At 42.1% G+C, this 16,893-nt stretch overlaps 1 protein-coding gene across 3 annotated transcripts in view; it reads right to left on the bottom strand.

The window, feature by feature from the left end:
• The window catches only part of nlrc5 (NLR family, CARD domain containing 5), a 258,886-nt gene that overhangs the window by 219,202 nt on the left and 22,791 nt on the right, over positions 1-16,893 (bottom strand). For all 3 annotated transcript variants that reach the window (XM_063066746.1, XM_063066749.1, XM_063066748.1), the window contains exon 2: positions 3,901-4,217. In XM_063066746.1, the coding sequence (XP_062922816.1) occupies positions 3,901-4,217 (317 nt within the window). The remainder of the gene's footprint in view (positions 1-3,900; positions 4,218-16,893) is intronic.

A 16,893-nucleotide genomic window follows, 5' to 3' on the forward strand; every position in this document is an offset into this window, starting at 1 on the left:
AATCAGTAGTAACGTCAAGTCTTCGAGGAATTCTGTATAAATCTCTTGGACTTTCAAATTTACCATTCTAAGAACCGTGTTCTAATTTACCACTTTAAAATTGTGTTCACATTTACCGCTTTAAGAACTAGTACTGAGTTTGGCGGTTTGTTAAATGGCCACAACGCAGTTTACTTCCGCGTAAGGTTTTCGTTTATCTTTTTACTAATTTTGAGCAGAGTTTAATAAATGTTTATTTGTTTAAAAAACTGGACTCATTTCTATATTCATTATTGCTGGTCATGTGACATTAGTCACCTCCATCTTGGGCACTAGCCTACAAAATTTAGGGAGCGGTATCTCAGAAAGGCAGTGTCCATTATTAAGGACCCCCATCACCCAGGGCATGCCCTTTTCTCACTGTTACCATCAGGTAGGAGGTACAGAAACCTGAAGGCACACACTCAGCGATTCAGGAACAGCTTCTTCCCCTCTGCCATCCGATTCCTAAATGGACATTGAATTTTTGGACACTACCTCACTTTTTTTTAATATACAGTATTTCTGTTTTTGCACGTTTTTTAAAAATCTATTCAATATACGTAATTGATCCACTTGTTTACTTATTATTTTTTAAATTTTATTTGCCATTATTCTTATTTTTTTCTCTCTGCTAGATTATGTATTGCATTGAACTGCTGCTGCTAAGTTAACAAATTTCACGTCACATGCTGGTGAAAATAAACCTGATTCTCATTCTGATTCTGACTTACTTTTCGAAAGTTTCACAGTCCACTTGAAATGTCCATCTTCTCCACAGTTGTAACAGAAAACACCAGTCACCTCTCCGGTCAAGAGATCCTTATCAGCAGTGTTCCTCCGCATCATAAGTCAGACAAGTAGGTCGGGTTTCCCAACAGAAATACCACATTTAACTGAAACATTAGTAGGAATCCATCGAATCAGCTCAGCTTGAAGGCTTTCACCTCATTCCTCGAAAGCTCTATCTCTGCGACATCAGGGGATACTTTAGCAGCAGAAGCTACCACTGAAGGCACTGCTCAGCTTTAGGAAATGTTCCGCTACTCAGTCACATTTTCCACCTATCTTCTCTAAGTAGGGCACATCTTGCAGGTCATTCGAATACGTAGAGCAATCATGTCATGCGACAATGCGCCCTTCACAACTTGATCCATCTTCATGCAATTTCTCTCCGAGAGTGGAATGTCCCTTTTGTGGCATAAAGAGTGCAGCAGTTTCTCCGACCTGAAAAAGTAGGCAGGGAGCTTCTCCCCCTTCTCATGGAATGTGTGCCCAAACTTCATCATAAGATCATTTGAACTTTCAGTAGTGCCAAAACCATCTTCCAGCGCTTGCAAGTAATTAGCTGACATGGGTAATGGGTTTTCTGCCTTTTGGAACCCCTCTATATCAGCCACCAGACCCTTTAGACTCTCTATCAATCTCTGTTTTTCTCATATTATCCAAGTATGGCCATTCGTCCAGTAACTGAGATGTCTGCTCAGCCCAAGCCCCATATTCTTCTTCGCCATCAGGGGCAGGCTTGGCTCCAGAGAACACTCCCAGCCTATGATAACGCTGGCTCTCTGCAGGTACACTTTAGCATTTATCAACCAGTGATGCTGTAGCTGAAACCAGTTCAGAATTTCCATCAACTGTTGAATGACCCATTAGACCTTTCTCTTCAGACAATTCCTCACCCTCACTTCGCAGAAACGAAAACAACTTGTTTTTAAAGTCTTCATCCTCAGCTATATTCCCCCCTTCTCTTGAGACATGAACTGGCCATGGCCCCACCTCTCCAGGTGCCCCTAATCCTATCAGACAGCATGTCTTCAGTCACGCCACCGGTAGACTGGACTAACATGACATCCATACCAGCCAATTGGTCAAAATGCTATTGAAGCAGTATAACTTTTCCCAACACTTTAACAGAACTCAGCACTCTGAGTAGCAGTTCGTCAGGGGAACAAATATCCACCCTGCTCAGAACACAAGCATGACTTGTGGATAACCACTTCAAAGTGTCCAAACAATAATCCCCATGGCATCCATAATAAAGTACCTTAATTATGACACACTTCAATTTCCCCAAATAGTAGTTTAAACACTGGCTTAAACACACAAATAAACCACACAATAAACTGCTTAATCAATCCTAAAACAGCATCCGAAATCCAAGATGTGGCACCCACTAATGTAACACGCTCACCAGGGTTCATATACAAACTTGGCTCATTAGCTAACTCTGCTAACGGCCACGTGACTTAGCAGTGAGAAGGCCATCTTTCATAAACAATATATGTCTAGGGTCAGTATGATTTGGGGTTCAGCCAAACAGGAAAGTTAAGATGTTCTAATTAAGGAACATAGGCTGTAGAGAATGCTGTGTAAATATTGCCCATATATAGAAATGATAGGTTGTACACCAGCATAAAATTATAAAGAAAGTATATTTATCAAATTTTCAACTTCAACACAGTTACAGAAAAAGAAAAGAACAATAAAAGGGCCCATTACAGTTAAACCAGTCCAACGTGCACATAAACGTTGGAGCTCGTTCTGGAGTAGTTGGGGGTGTACTGCTTTTTTCATGCACTAGACCCATGATCTACGTGAAAGCACCCGCCACATTCTGAACTTCCTTCAAAGACCATTTCAAATGAACTGGCTCTCTCAGGGGTATTGGCCCTTCTTCCTTGGAGCCATTCAACTGCAAAGAACGCCTCTTGCAATGGGGACTCTCCTTCCAACAGCATTCTGTGACGTCTTCCCTTGTCCCCCGCTCTGCAGCTCCCACCCAAAAAACAAAACAAACCAGACTACTGTCCTTCAGAAGTCTGATCCTGTCCAGCTCTCCCAAATCTTCCACTGGGTAGGAAGTTACAGGAAGGCTGGCACAACATTCCTACGTTGGACAACATAGCTCCTTATCTTTAGCAGAAGCCAAAACACTCTTACCAGCAGGACATGCTAAAATAAAACATGTTACAGCATTGCAGTAGAAATCTTAACCAGGGCGTTACATACAGTAACAAGTACGTATATTAAAATGTTATATTAAATAAGTAGTGACAAAAGAGAAAAATAAATAGTAGTGAGATATTGTTCATGGGTTTAATGTCCATTCTGAAGTCTAATGGCAGAGGGGAAGAGTTGTTTCTGAATAATTGAGTACGTGCCTTCAGGCTCCTGTACCTCCTCCCTGATGGTAGCATGAGAAAAGGGCATGTCCTGGGTGCTGGGAGTCTGTAATGATGGGGGTCCTTAATGATAGGTGCCACCTTTTTGAGGCATCACTCCCTGAAGATGCCCTGGATGGTGGGAAGGCAAGTGCTCATGATGGAGCTGGCTGAGCTTACAACTTTCTGAAGCTTACTTCAATCCTGTGCAGTGCCCCCACTCCCTCTACCAGAAAGTGATGCAGCCAGTTAGAAAGCTCTCCACTGAATTTTACCAAGTGTCTTTGGGGACATACCAAATCTCCTCAAGCTCCTTATGAAATATAATCACTATCATGCCTTTTTTGTAACTGCATCGATATTATGGGACCAGGTTAGATCCTCAGAGATATTGACACACAGGAACTTAAAAATGCTCACCCCTTCCACTCCTGATGCCTCGATGAGGACTGATGTGTGTTCCCTTGTCATATAAGTATATATGTAGTGCAAAAAGAGAGCAGAAATAGTGAGGTAGTGTTCATGGGTTCAAGGACTATTCAAAAATCTAATGGTGGTGGAGAAGAAGCTGTTCCTAAAACACTGAGGGTGAACAAAGAAGTTTAATCTTATTAATGTTAGGTCAAAATTATAATTTCATCATAATTGAAAGTTCTCTCCTTTTCAGATGCTTGTGTACCACATAGCTTGCAATCTATTTGAGAGCACCAAAAGTTACCTTGGGCATTGTCTTCTCCAGCTGCCATTAGTGAGCTCTCCAGACACATGGGGAATGAGTCACAGGGCATAGTGATGATCACCCATTGAATGAAATCCTTGCAGGTGTTATTATCTTTAGTAAACAGTGTCTTTAACAACGTTGAAATTTTCTCCTCATTGGTTTCTCGGCTGTCGACAAGCTCCTGCTCCTCCCTGTTGAGAACAGTCTTGGCCTTCTCTATGACACTCTTTGCATGTTGACTGAGCGATTCCACCAGCTGCCCATGGTTACTCTCCAGCAATTCCTTTATTCCACTGCTGCTCATCCTGCCAAAACTAGATTGACAAACATACCATGAAGTAATCAAGTAATTCAAATGAGAAAACAATCAACAAGGCTCACTCCATTGCAAGCTAACTGTGAGGGCCAGTAGCAAACTCAAGTGTAGGAATCACAGAGATGTCAGTAATTCAGACAAAACTAAAGAGTTATTACAGAAAAATTAAACTAGAAAAATTAGCAAGAGCTAAGGCAAACTACACAGAACCTCGATGAACTGAAATCCTTTCTGATACACAGAAGAACTCAGAGTTTCACTTGACAAGGAACCACGATGACTGAGCAAAGAGGGGCTGGCATGACCACCTGTAATACACCCTGGAGCACATGATTGAATAAAGATGATAAATACAACGAGTTTAACGATCCCCGTGATACCAAGAGAGAAACTTGCAAAACAGTGAAAAACCAGAGTCCAAACACAACAACCCCAGTTGTGACACTGACCAAATACAGAACACATTGATCCAGTTGTGACATTAACACGATTTATAAAGCACCTGTAAGGTGACAAAACATTCCAAAGTCAGTCTACTGCATATTGAAGTTGGTGGGGGCAATCATTCCAGCACTAAAGGCCCAATAGCTGGTTCCCACATAGGAGTTCAGTGTGATCCCATTTACTGCCAATCACAACCACTTCATGCTCAAAGAGTATTTAATAAACCAGCTCTCATACTTTGCATATACAGTCAAGGGCACTGCATTACTATGGATTATTGCTTTTTAATCGTGCGGTGAGGACAGCTGAAAAGGGTTTCTGAGATGCAGTCTCCATTGAGGCCAGGAGCACTCACATGGGCCCCAGCTATACCTGCCTTTTCTTTGGCTATGTGGAACAGTCTACATTTCCAAGCCTTCCCCAGTAATGCTCCCCAACTCTTCCTGCGCTGCATTGACGACTGCATTGGTGCTGCTTCATGCACCCATGCTGAGCTTGTCAATTTCATCAACTTTGCCTCCAGCTTCTAGCCTGCACTTAAATTCACTTGGTCCATTTCTGACACCTCTCCCCGCTTTCTCGACCTCTTGGCTTCCATTTCTGGAGACAAACTGACTACAGCTAACTTTTAGAAAACTACTGATTCCCATGGCTATGGCTCTTTAGCTTCCCACCCTGTCTCCTGTAAAATTACTTGTTGCGTATGTGGTCTGGTTACACAACAATGCTATTTAAAAAAAATGCTGGAGATGGGAGCCAAGGTTCATGGTTCTTTACTGGCAGAAACCGAACTCAGCACACACGTACAGATCAATACGCGTCTAATAGTGCATGCTCAATATGTGCCTAATAGCGCATTCAACCACATGTTACTAAAACATAAAGTAATCCCTTATTATACTGTAGGCTATATGGTACATGACTATTCCCTTTTCTCATTTCCTTCGTTTCCACTGCATTTATTCCCAGGATGTGGCTTTCCTTTCCAGGGCATCAGAGATGTCTTACTTCTTCAAAGAACGGGATTTCCCTTCCTTCACCATTAATGCTGCCCTCACCCACACATCTTCCATTTTCCAGATATCCGCAATTACCCAACCTTCCTGCTGCCTTAACGTGGTTAGAGTTCCTCTTGTTCTCACCTACCACCCCAAGAGCCTCCACATACAACACATCATTCTCATTGATCTCCTCCATCTTCCAAGCGATTCTACCACCAAACGTACATAACCTTTATCTCCCCCCACTCTCCGCTTTCTTCAGGGCTCACTCCCTCCGTAATTCCCTTGCCTAGTCATCCCTCCCCATTAATCTCCCACCTGGCACCTGGCAAGTGACAGAATTGCTGTACCTGTCCATTTACCTCTTCCCTTACCCTCATACAGGGCCCAAAACTGGGGGTGGTAGACCGTGGAAGTGCGTGGCAGGAGGGAGGAATGGAGCTTGTTTTGCTGCTGGTTTGTTACATGCTGTGTTCTGTGTGGTTCTGCTGAGTATTGTGAACATGCTATGTTGACGCTGAAATGTGTGGTGACACTTTTGGGCAGCCCCCAACACACCCTTGTGAAAGCAAACAACGCACTTCACCGTATGTTTTGACGTACATGTAATAAACAAACAAATCCTGAAACAGTATCCTCCAGACAGCAGGTTTACCACTTGGCACATATAAAGTACATAACAGGTACCGTATAAAACTTCTACTTCAGAATATTGTTCAAAAATATGAAGCAGAAAACTAGCTGTTATATATATTTCATCTTGTTCTCCCCCCCACCCCATGAGCCTCTACATCCAACACATATTCAGTCCTGCTGAAGGGTCTCGGCCCAAAACGTCGACTGTACTCTTTTCCATAGATGCCGCCTGACCTGTTGATTCCTCCAGCATTTTGAGTGTATTGCTTGGATGTCCAGCATCTGCAAATGTTCTCTTGTTTGTGACATACAGTTAGGGTTGGTCTTGCTTCCTGCCATCATTTGCATCACATTATTTATCCCAGGATACAGTTAGAACCCGATTCCCCCTGAGCTGGACCAATTTGAAACCTGATTTCAACTTCAAGCCAATAGGGTCATATTCCCATATGACTACTGCCTAAGGAAGGCTACGGGCCAGGAACTGGGAAACAGAGTTAATACAGATAAGTACTTGAGGGTAGGCATGGATACTTCGAGCTGGGGAGCCTACTTCTGCACCGTAGCACTCTGTAACTTGTGGCTAAAACACAACCTCTGCAACGAAACCTCCGGCAGCACCAGGCGTGTTTCAGTTCCAACAATGATGTTCCAGAGCGTTTAGAATACTTAACATGCCACAAGCAATCGCAGAGGGCAGTGAACCTGTGGAATTCATTATCACAGACAGCTTGGAGGCCAAGTCATTGGGTATATTTAAAATGGAGGTTGATAGGTTCTTTGTTAGTAAGGGTATCAGAAACTACAGGGAGAAGGCAGGAGAACGGGGTTAAGAGGGATAATAAATCAGCCATCATCAAATGGTGCAGCAGATTTGATGGCCCAAATGGCCTACGTCTTCTCAACTTACGACATGATTCGGTTCCTGAGAACTATTCATAACTTGAAAGTGAACACAAACAGCGTGTGGGAGAGAAACGCAGAAACTTCTGTGACAGAAGAGCAAGCAGACATGGAAAATGCTGCTGCCACCAGCCAGCCTGTCCGTATCAGTGAGCTAGTGAGTCTGCTCAACCCAGCTGCTGATTGTTGCGGCCAGGGGGAGAGGAGAGCAGAGAGACGGCACATGGAAGCACACGGCAGGAGATGCCAGCAGCCCCACAGCCGCACGTAAATCCAGTCCCATCCGTCCCACCGGTCTTCCAGATATTCAGTTGTTTGTATTAGGGTGACCATAAGTCAGGCACCTGTAACCCAGGGAGTACATATAAACTTTCTCCCATGCTCCATCTTCCTCAGATCCACTAACCTCAGGAGGACTGAGCACTATTACGTTGCTCACTCGTCACCAGCACAGAATTAGAATGTCTACACCTGCCTTAAATTGCAGAATGAAAGGACACAGCTCATGGAGAAATAAAAGCATTTGCTCTAACATACATACCACCCAACAGTGAAGGGAAATGGAAGAAACCTGAAGGCAAATCTCTTAAGTAGAGGAATAAACATGGGGTTTTTTATCTACTGTCAGATAAAACTGGCAAGAAGAGGCAGAGAGAAAAATCCCTTTTACAATGTACTCATGAGGATAATCTCCTTTTCTGCCACGGATTGGCACTGGCGGGAAAAGTTGTTCATTATTTTTGTTCCACAACCTTCATTTGTAGTCACCTGAGGTCCCTGAACAAAGTTCAAAGTAAATTTATCATCAAAGGACAGATATGTCACCATATCCTACCTTGAGATTTGGTTTCTTGCAGTTACAGGAAAATAAAGAAAGACAACAGAGTTTATGGAAAACTATAAGAAAGAAAGACTGACAAACAACCAAAGTTCAAAAGAAGACAAATTATATAAATAATTTTTAAAAGAGTAAATAACTGATACTGAATTGTATAGTCCTTGAAGGTGGATCTATAGGTTGTGGAGCCAGTTCATTGTTGAGGTGAGTGCTATTATTCACAGTGGTTTAGGAGCCTTTAACACAGCTCTGCCTCTGGGTGGCAAGGAAGTGCCCAAGCCCCCAAATGCAGCCTGAGTCACAGAAACGGTATTGTCACTGTCGAGCTAGCTTACTGCAGGCAACAGCAAATGCTCTTAAAACAGCAGCAACCCATTTTCAGAATCAGAGTCTGGTTTATTATCACCGACATATGTCATGAAATTTGTTGTTTGTGGCAGTAGTACAGCACAATACATATAAGGTAAATTACAATTACGAAATAGATAGCAATAAATAATTAGTGCAGAAAGAGAACAACACATATTGAGGCAGTGTTCCTGGGTTTATGCTCATTCAGAAATCCGATCGCGGAAGGGAAGAATTGTTCCTAAAATGTTGAGTGTGTGCCTTTGGGCTCCTGTATCTCTTCCCTGATGGTAGTAATGAGAAGAGGGCATGCACTGGGTAGTGAGAGTCCTTAATGAGATGATTTTAGAGTGCACTTAAAGCAAGACGAAAACGTTGCAGGTAATAAGCAAATGCAGGGATGGCTTAAGCACCATTTTAATGGAGAGGGAAAAATGACAGTGGCTCCATCGGTAGTCTGTGGTGTCAATCATCCAGTCATCTACCCTTAGCAAGCTAAACTTGATTCCAAAAATATTTGGAGGGCCCTAATGTATAAGAACAGAACATAAAAAATAGGAGCAGGAGTAGGCCATCTGGCCCATCAAGCCTGCCCCGCCATTCAATAAGGTCATGGCTGATCTGTCCGTAAACTCAGCTCCATCTATCTGCCCTTTCCCCCATAACCCTTAATTCCCCTACTATGTAAAAATCTATCCAACTGTATCTTAAATATATTTACTGAAGAAGCCTTAACTGCTTCCCTGGGCAGAGATTCCACAGATTCACCACCCTCTGGGAAAAACAGTTTCTCCTCATCTCCATCCTAAATCTTCTCCCCTGAATCTTGAGGCAATGTCCCCTAGTTCTAGTCTCACCTACCAATGGAAACAACTTTTCTACTTCTACCTGATCCATCCCTTTCAAAATTTTGTACGTTTCAATAAGGTCCCCTCTCATTCTTCTGAGTTCCAGAGAGTTTAGTCACAGGCGACTCACTGTCTCCTCATAGGTTAACCCTTTCATCTCTGGAATCAATCTGATGAACCTCCTCTGCACTGCCTCCAAAGCCAGTATATCCTCCCTCAAGTATGGAGACCAGAACTGCACACAGTACTCCAGATGCGGCCTCACCAGTACCTTGTACAGTTGCAGCATGACCTCCCTGCTCTTGAATTCAATCCCTCTAGCAATGAATGCCAACATTCCATTTGCTTCCTTAATAACCTGTTGTACCTGCAAGCCAACTTTTTGTGATTCATGAACAAGCACTCCCAAGTCCCTCTGCACAACAGCATGTTGCAATCTTTCACCATTTAAATAATAACCTGCTCTTCTACTATTTCTCCAAAGTGGATGATCTCACATTTACCAATGTTGTATTCCATCTGCCAGACCTTGGCTCAATCTATCTGTATCCCTCTGCAGACTCTCCACATCCTCTGTACAATGTGCTTTTCCGCTCAGTTTAGTGTCATCAGCAAAATTTGCTATGCTACACTCAGTACCCTCTTCCAAATCATCAATATAAATGGTAAACAGCTGCGGGCCCAGCACCGACCCCTGCAGCACCCCACTCACCACTGACTGCCAACCGGAAAAACACCCATTTATACCAACTCTCTGTCTTCTGTTGGTTAACCAATCCACTATCCACGCCAATACATTTCCTCTGACTCCATGCATCCGTATCTTACCTACAAGTCTCTTGTGCAGCACCATATTGAATGCCTTCTGGAAATCCAAGTATATGACATCCACCTGTTCCCCTCTATCCACTACACTCATTATGTCCTCAAAAACTCCAGTAAGTTTGTCAAACAGGACCTGCCCTTTCTGAATCCATGCTGCGTCTGTCTAATGGAACCACTCCTTTCTAAGTGTTTTGCTATTTCTTCCTTAGTGACAGCTTCAAGCATTTTCCCAAATACAGGTGTTAAGCTAACTGGCCTATAGTTACCCATGTTTTGCCTCCATCCTTTTTTAAAAGGTGGCATGACATTTGCTGTCTTCCAATATGCCAGGACCTGCCCAGAGTCTAGAGAGTTTTGGTGAATGATTACCAACGCGTCTACTATAACCTCCGCCAATTCCCTCAGCACCCTGGGATGCATCCCATCAGGCCCAAGGGACTTATCTACCTTCAGGCCCTCTAGTTTGCTCATCTCTATCTCTTCAGTGACAGTGATTTTATCAAGGTCCTCACCTCCCATTTCATACAACACGTCATTCTTTGGCATATTAGACGTGTCCTCCATCATGAAGACCGACACAAAACAGTCGTTCAGTGCCTCAGCCATTTCCTTATCACCCAATATTAATTTCCCCTTCTCATCTTCCAAGGGACCCACATTGACTTGAGCCACCCACTTCCACTTTATATATTTATAAAAACTTTTGCTATCTGCTTTTATATTTTTTACTAATTTACTTTCATACACTATCTTCCCTTCCCTTATTTCTTGTTTAGTTGTTTGTTGTCACTTTTTAAAGTTTTCCCAATCCTCCAGTCTCCCACTACTCTTTGCGACTTTGTACACGAGCTTTTAATTTGATACTATCTTTTATTTCCTTAGTTATCCTTGGCATGTTAGAATGGCCAGCATTGTGCCTGACAGTTGGATTTGACCAGACTGACCATTTTAATCTTGAGAAGAATTAGTTTTGGATGCATCTTCTAGTACTAGACAATGGTGGTTCAATTCCACTCTGCTTTAGGACTCGGACTTTGTTAATTTCATTAAGGAACAGATTGATTTTTTCTTTTCAGCAAATTTTACGGAAGAAATTTCCAGTGGGGTATTATGGGACGCTTTTAAAGCATATATCCATGGGCAAATTACTTCATACTCTGCTGGATTGAAAAAATGAATTAATAATGTTGAAATAATAATGAAATTATTAATTCTGATTGACAAGATTAAAGAAATTGACAAGAAATATTTTATAGCTCCCAGTAATGAACTTTATAAAAAGAGAGTCGAACTTCTAATGGAGCATAGTCTATTACTAACAACCTTGATTGAAAATCAATTCATTAAAACTAGGAGTCAGTTTTATACACATGGTGAAAAATCTGGTAAATTACTGGCTAATCAATTGAAAACTGCTTCAGTTAAATGCCAGATTATTAAGATTCGTAAGCGAGATGGTACTCTTGACGGTTGATCATGATGAGATAAACAAATCTTTTCAAGAATTTTATACTCCTTTATATCAATCAGAATTTCCTGATGACCCCACTATAATGTATGAATTTTTAAGGAAATTGAATATTCCGAAATTACCACCCAATGAATGTTTAACATTAGATACACCTATTACGGAAGAAGAAATAAAGGATGCTATTTCTTCGATGAATTCAGGTAAAGCACCTGGTCTGGATGGCTACACAGTCGAAATTTTTTAAATCCTTTTCTACTATACTTTCTCCTTGGTTATGTAGAATCTTTAAGGATGCATTATTTTTAGGTAAATTACCAGAATCTTTTTATGGAGCCTCTATTTCCCTAATTCTTATAAAAGATAAGGATCCTACTGAATGTGCATCATATAGGCCCATATCCTTGCTGAATGTGGATTCTAAGATCTTTTCTAAAATGTTGGCAGTTAGATTGGAGAATGTATTGCCTCAAATCATTTCTGTTGACCAGAATGGATTTATTAAAAATCGTTATTCTTCTTTTAATACTAGGAGATTAATGAATATTGTTTATACTTCTTCATCTAGAACTCCACAATGTGTCATTTCACTGGATGCTGAGAAAGCGTTTGACAGAGTCGAATGGACATATTTATTTAGTACGTTTGAGAAATTCAATTTTAGTCCGATACTTATATTTTGGATTAAGTTGATATACCATAACCCTTCGGCTTCGGTATTTACCAATAATCAAAGATCTCCCTTTTTTCAGTTGTTTCGTGGCACTAGGCAGAACTGTCCTCTTAGCCCATTATTATTCGATATTGCCTTGGAACCTTTAGCTATTGCTATTCGTGACTCACCTCATATACTTGGCATTACCCGTGGGAATGAGATATGCAAGGTATCACCATATGCAGATGATCTGTTACTACATATCTCTAACCCTGAAAAATCCATTCCTGCAGTAATATCCCTGATTGCTCAGTTTAGTAACTTTTCTGGCTACAAGCTGAATCTTAATAAGAGTGAACTCTTCAATTAAATATGCAGGTTCCAATTTATAGACGTTCACCATTCAGATTGGTTACTGATTATTTTACTTATTTGGGTGTTAAGATTACTAAGAAGCATAAAGATTTATTTATGGCCAATTTTTTACTTTTAATCAATCAGGTTAAACAATTGCTTACTAAATGCTTCCCATTGTCTTTATCACTGATTGGTCGTGTCAATGCTATTAAGATGATTATTCTACCTATTGTTCTATATCTATTTCAAGCAGTACCAATTTTTATTCCGAAATCCCTTTTTGATACTGTTGACTCTAAAATTTCTTCATATATATGGCAGAATAAAAATCCTAGGCTAAGTAAAAAATACCTACAGAAGTGTAAAAAAGATGGTGGTTTGGCATTGCCGAATTTAAGGTTTTATTATTGGGCAATTAATATCCGATACAGTATTTAATATTTTGGACACAGGATTTGCCTACAATTCCCAGTCCACAATGGGTGAACCTTGAATGTAAATTCGTACAAGGATTTTCATTGGTTTCTATTTTAGGGACTTCGCTTCCCTTTGATCTTGGTAAATTGAATAAACAACATCCAATAATTAAATATAAATTACGAATACAGTTTCAATTCTGTAAATGTTTTGGTTAGAACAAATTTATTTTATCAAGCCCCATTATATCTAATTTTTTTTCCAACCCTTTGTTATGGATCAAGCCTTTTTGGTATGGAAAATGAAGGGTACAATATGTTTTCGTGACTTATTCTTGGATAACTGTTTCATGTCTTTTGAACAGTTGTCCAATAAATATAATTTGCCCAGATTCAATTTTTTTAGATACTTATAAATTAGAAACTTTTTAAATACTACGCTACCTACTTTTCCAACTTCATATCCAACTGATATCATGGAAAAAAAAATTAGGTCAGTGGCCACACATTCTAATTCCACATCCCATTCTCATTCTGACATGTCTATCCACGGGGGCCTCCTCTACTGTCAAGATGAAGCCACACTCAGGTTGGAGGAACAACACCTTATATTCCGTCTGGGTAGCCTCCAACCTGATGGCATGAACATCGACTTCTCTAACTTCCGCTAATGCCCCACCTCCCCCTCGTACCCCATCTGTTATTTATTTTTATACACACATTCTTTCTCTCACTCTCCTTTTTCTCCCTCTGTCCCTCTGAATATATTCCTTGCCCATCCTCTGGGTTCCCCCCCCCCATCTTTCTTCCCGGACCTCCTGTCCCATGATCCTCTCATATCCCCTTTGCCAATCACCTGTCCAGCTCTTGGCTCCATCCCTCCCCCTCCTGTCTTCTCCTATCATTTTGGATCTCCCCCTCCCCTTCCCACTTTCAAATCTCTTACTAATCTCTTACTAATTCTTCCTTCATTTAGTCCTGACGAAGGGTCTCGGCCTGAAACGTCGACTGTACCTCTTCCTAGAGATGCTGCCTGGCCTGCTGAATTCACCAGCAACTTTGATGTGTGTTGCTAGGTTTAAACCCTTATCAGAAGGGTTTAATAGCAACTATTTACGATATGATTATGAAAATACAGCCAGGTATATCTGATAAGATTAAGAATAAATGGGAAAGGGAACTCCAACTTCTCTTACCTATAGAGAAATGGGAGAAAATTTTCCAAAGAGTTAACTTTTCCTCTATATGTGCTAAACATGCATTGATACAATTTAAAGTTGTGAATAGGGCCCACATGTCTAAAGATAAACTAGCTCGTTTTTACTCTCATATAAGTCCTGTCTGTGACAGATGTCATTCTGAAGTAGCTTCTTTGACTCATATGTTTTGGTCTTGCCCTCTTTTGGAAAAATATTGGAAAGACATTTTTGATACTATTTCAACATTTTTGCGTATTGATTTACAACCTCATCCTATTACCGCAATTTTTGGTTTACCAATGATGGATGTAGTTATTTATCCTTTTCAGCTCGTCAGATGATTGCATTTGTTACACTTATGGCTAGAAGATCCATTTTATCGAATTGGAAAGAGATTAATTAATCCTCCTACTACATTTCAATTGTTTTCCCGAACTATATCTTGCTTAAATTTAGAAAAATCAGAAGTGTCACTTTTGGTCCTTCAGTTAAATTTGAAGAGACTTGGAGGCCATTTATTCAACACTTTCATATGATATAACTTGACCTTTTCCGAATCCTTTTTATTAACCTTAAATATATTAGATTATGAGAACACTCAGTCCTCTTTTATTGTCATTTAGAAATGCATACATGCATTAAGAAATGATACAATGTTTCTCCGGAGTGATACCACAGAGAACAGGACAAACCAAAGACTAACACTGACAGAACCACATAATTATAACATATGGTTACAGCAGTGCAAAGCAATACCATAATTTGATGAAGAACAAACCATGGGCACGGTAAATAAAGTTTCAAAAGTCCCTGAGTCAATCGACTCCCGAGTCCCCGATAGCAGGCGGCAAAAGGGAGAAACTCCCTGCCATAAACCTCCAGGCACCGTCAACTTGCCGATGCCTTGGAAGCAGCCAACCACAGCCGACACTGAGTCCACCCATCCGAAAACTTTGAGCTTTCGACCAGCCTCTCCGATATAGCTCCCAAGTGCCATCCTCTGCCAAGCACCTTCGACTTCGCCCCAGCCGCTGAAACATGCAAAGCCGAGGATTTTGAGGCCTTCAGCTCCGGAGATTCCGGTTACCACACAGTAGCAGTGGCAGCGAAGCGGGCATTTCAGAAGTTTTCCAGATGTTCCTCCATACTCTCACGTCTGTCTCCATCAAATCAGGATTGTGCACGGTCCCCTACTTGACAAATAACAGACATCACCACCAAAGTGGCCGCACGCGCTGCCATCGTGTCGTCATCTTCTCTTCCTCCAGATTCCTCCAGATATGGACAGAAGAGTGGAGTTATTGACATTAATGATTGTATCCGATGTAATATAATAGCCCAGCTTTGTTTAGTTTAGCTTTGTTTAGCTCAGTTTAGTTTATTTTTTTCTAATTTGGAGTTTTATTTTCTTGACATTTTTTCCATTTTTCTTTTTATCACGTTTAATTACATTAAGAGCTTGGGAGGCTTAGTATACTTGTGTTATCTGTAGTTGTCATGGTCCAGTCCATGGACTCAGGACTCTGGGTCTTCCAGCTGTCCCTTGTTTGATTTAATCATTGGCACCTGATTCCCATCTTTGGGCTTGCAATATAAGTAGCCTTGGGATTGAGTGTGGGCTGCTGGTTTGTCTTGTCAGCCTCCTTTGGAGCAACCTGCTGATGAAACCATTTGTGATCTCTAGGCCTGGTTGGAGGACCACTGCTTCATGGAGCCTTATTGCCACTTGTTGGAGTGGTCTTTGTGGTATGGATTTGGCTGTTTCCCGGGCCAGCTGAGTGGCTGCCAGCCACTCCAAACTAGGTAGGGATCCGGCTGTTTCTGTAGCCAGCTGAGGTTGCTGGCTGACCTGCAGCCAGCAGAGCAGAGATGGAACTGTCTGTTGTTCTTTGGTGTTTGTCTCTTCTTGTCCATGCCTCTGTGGGGTAAATCAGGCCATCTTGCTATTGCCCACGGAGGGTCTCGTCTTGTCTTGTCCTTGCCTCCGTGGGGTAAGTCAGGCTGTCTTGCCGTTGCCCCGCAGAGGGTCATGTCTTGTCTGTCCTCGCCTCTGTGGGGTAAGTCAGGCTGTTTTTCTGTTGCCCTGCGGGGGGGGGGGGGGTCATGTCTTGTCCTCGCCTCTGTGGGGTAAGTCAGGCCATCTTGCCATTGCCCTGCGGGGGGGGACATGTCTTGTCTTTGCCTCTGTTGGGTAAGTCTGGCCATCCTGCCATTACCCAACAGATGGACCTGTCCCACCTTGGTGTGGAGAAGTTGAGTCCCGGCCTGTCTTAGGATAAGTCCTGGCTCTATGTCTATAACCTGTCCTGTCTCATGTTTGTGTTGTGTTAAAGATGAGTCCTGGCTTGTCAAAGGATAAGTCCCAGCTCTATGTTGATGTTCAGTTCCCAGTCTGTCTCTCAGCTCCAGTCTCCGCGTTATCACCCTCTGCATTTCAAGACAAGCATCCCATAACTAAGCTCCAAGAACCCTAGCCTTGACGATTCTGCAGCCAAGCTCCAAGAACCTAAGCCTCGATGATCCAAGCCTGCCTCCAAGCCTCAAGACCCAAGACCCCAGCCTCAAGCCAAGCCTCAAGACCCAAGACCCCAGCCTCAAGCCAAGCCTCAAGACCCAAGACCCCAGCCTCAAGCCAAGCCTCAAGACCCAAGACCCCAGCCTCAAGCCAAGCCTCAAGACCCAAGTCCCCAAGCCTCGAGGATCCCAAGCCAAGCCTCAAGACCCAAGTCCCCAAGC

This window comes from Mobula hypostoma, chromosome 14, assembly GCF_963921235.1.
Source record: "Mobula hypostoma chromosome 14, sMobHyp1.1, whole genome shotgun sequence".
In the NCBI taxonomy this organism is placed as follows: domain Eukaryota; kingdom Metazoa; phylum Chordata; class Chondrichthyes; order Myliobatiformes; family Myliobatidae; genus Mobula; species Mobula hypostoma.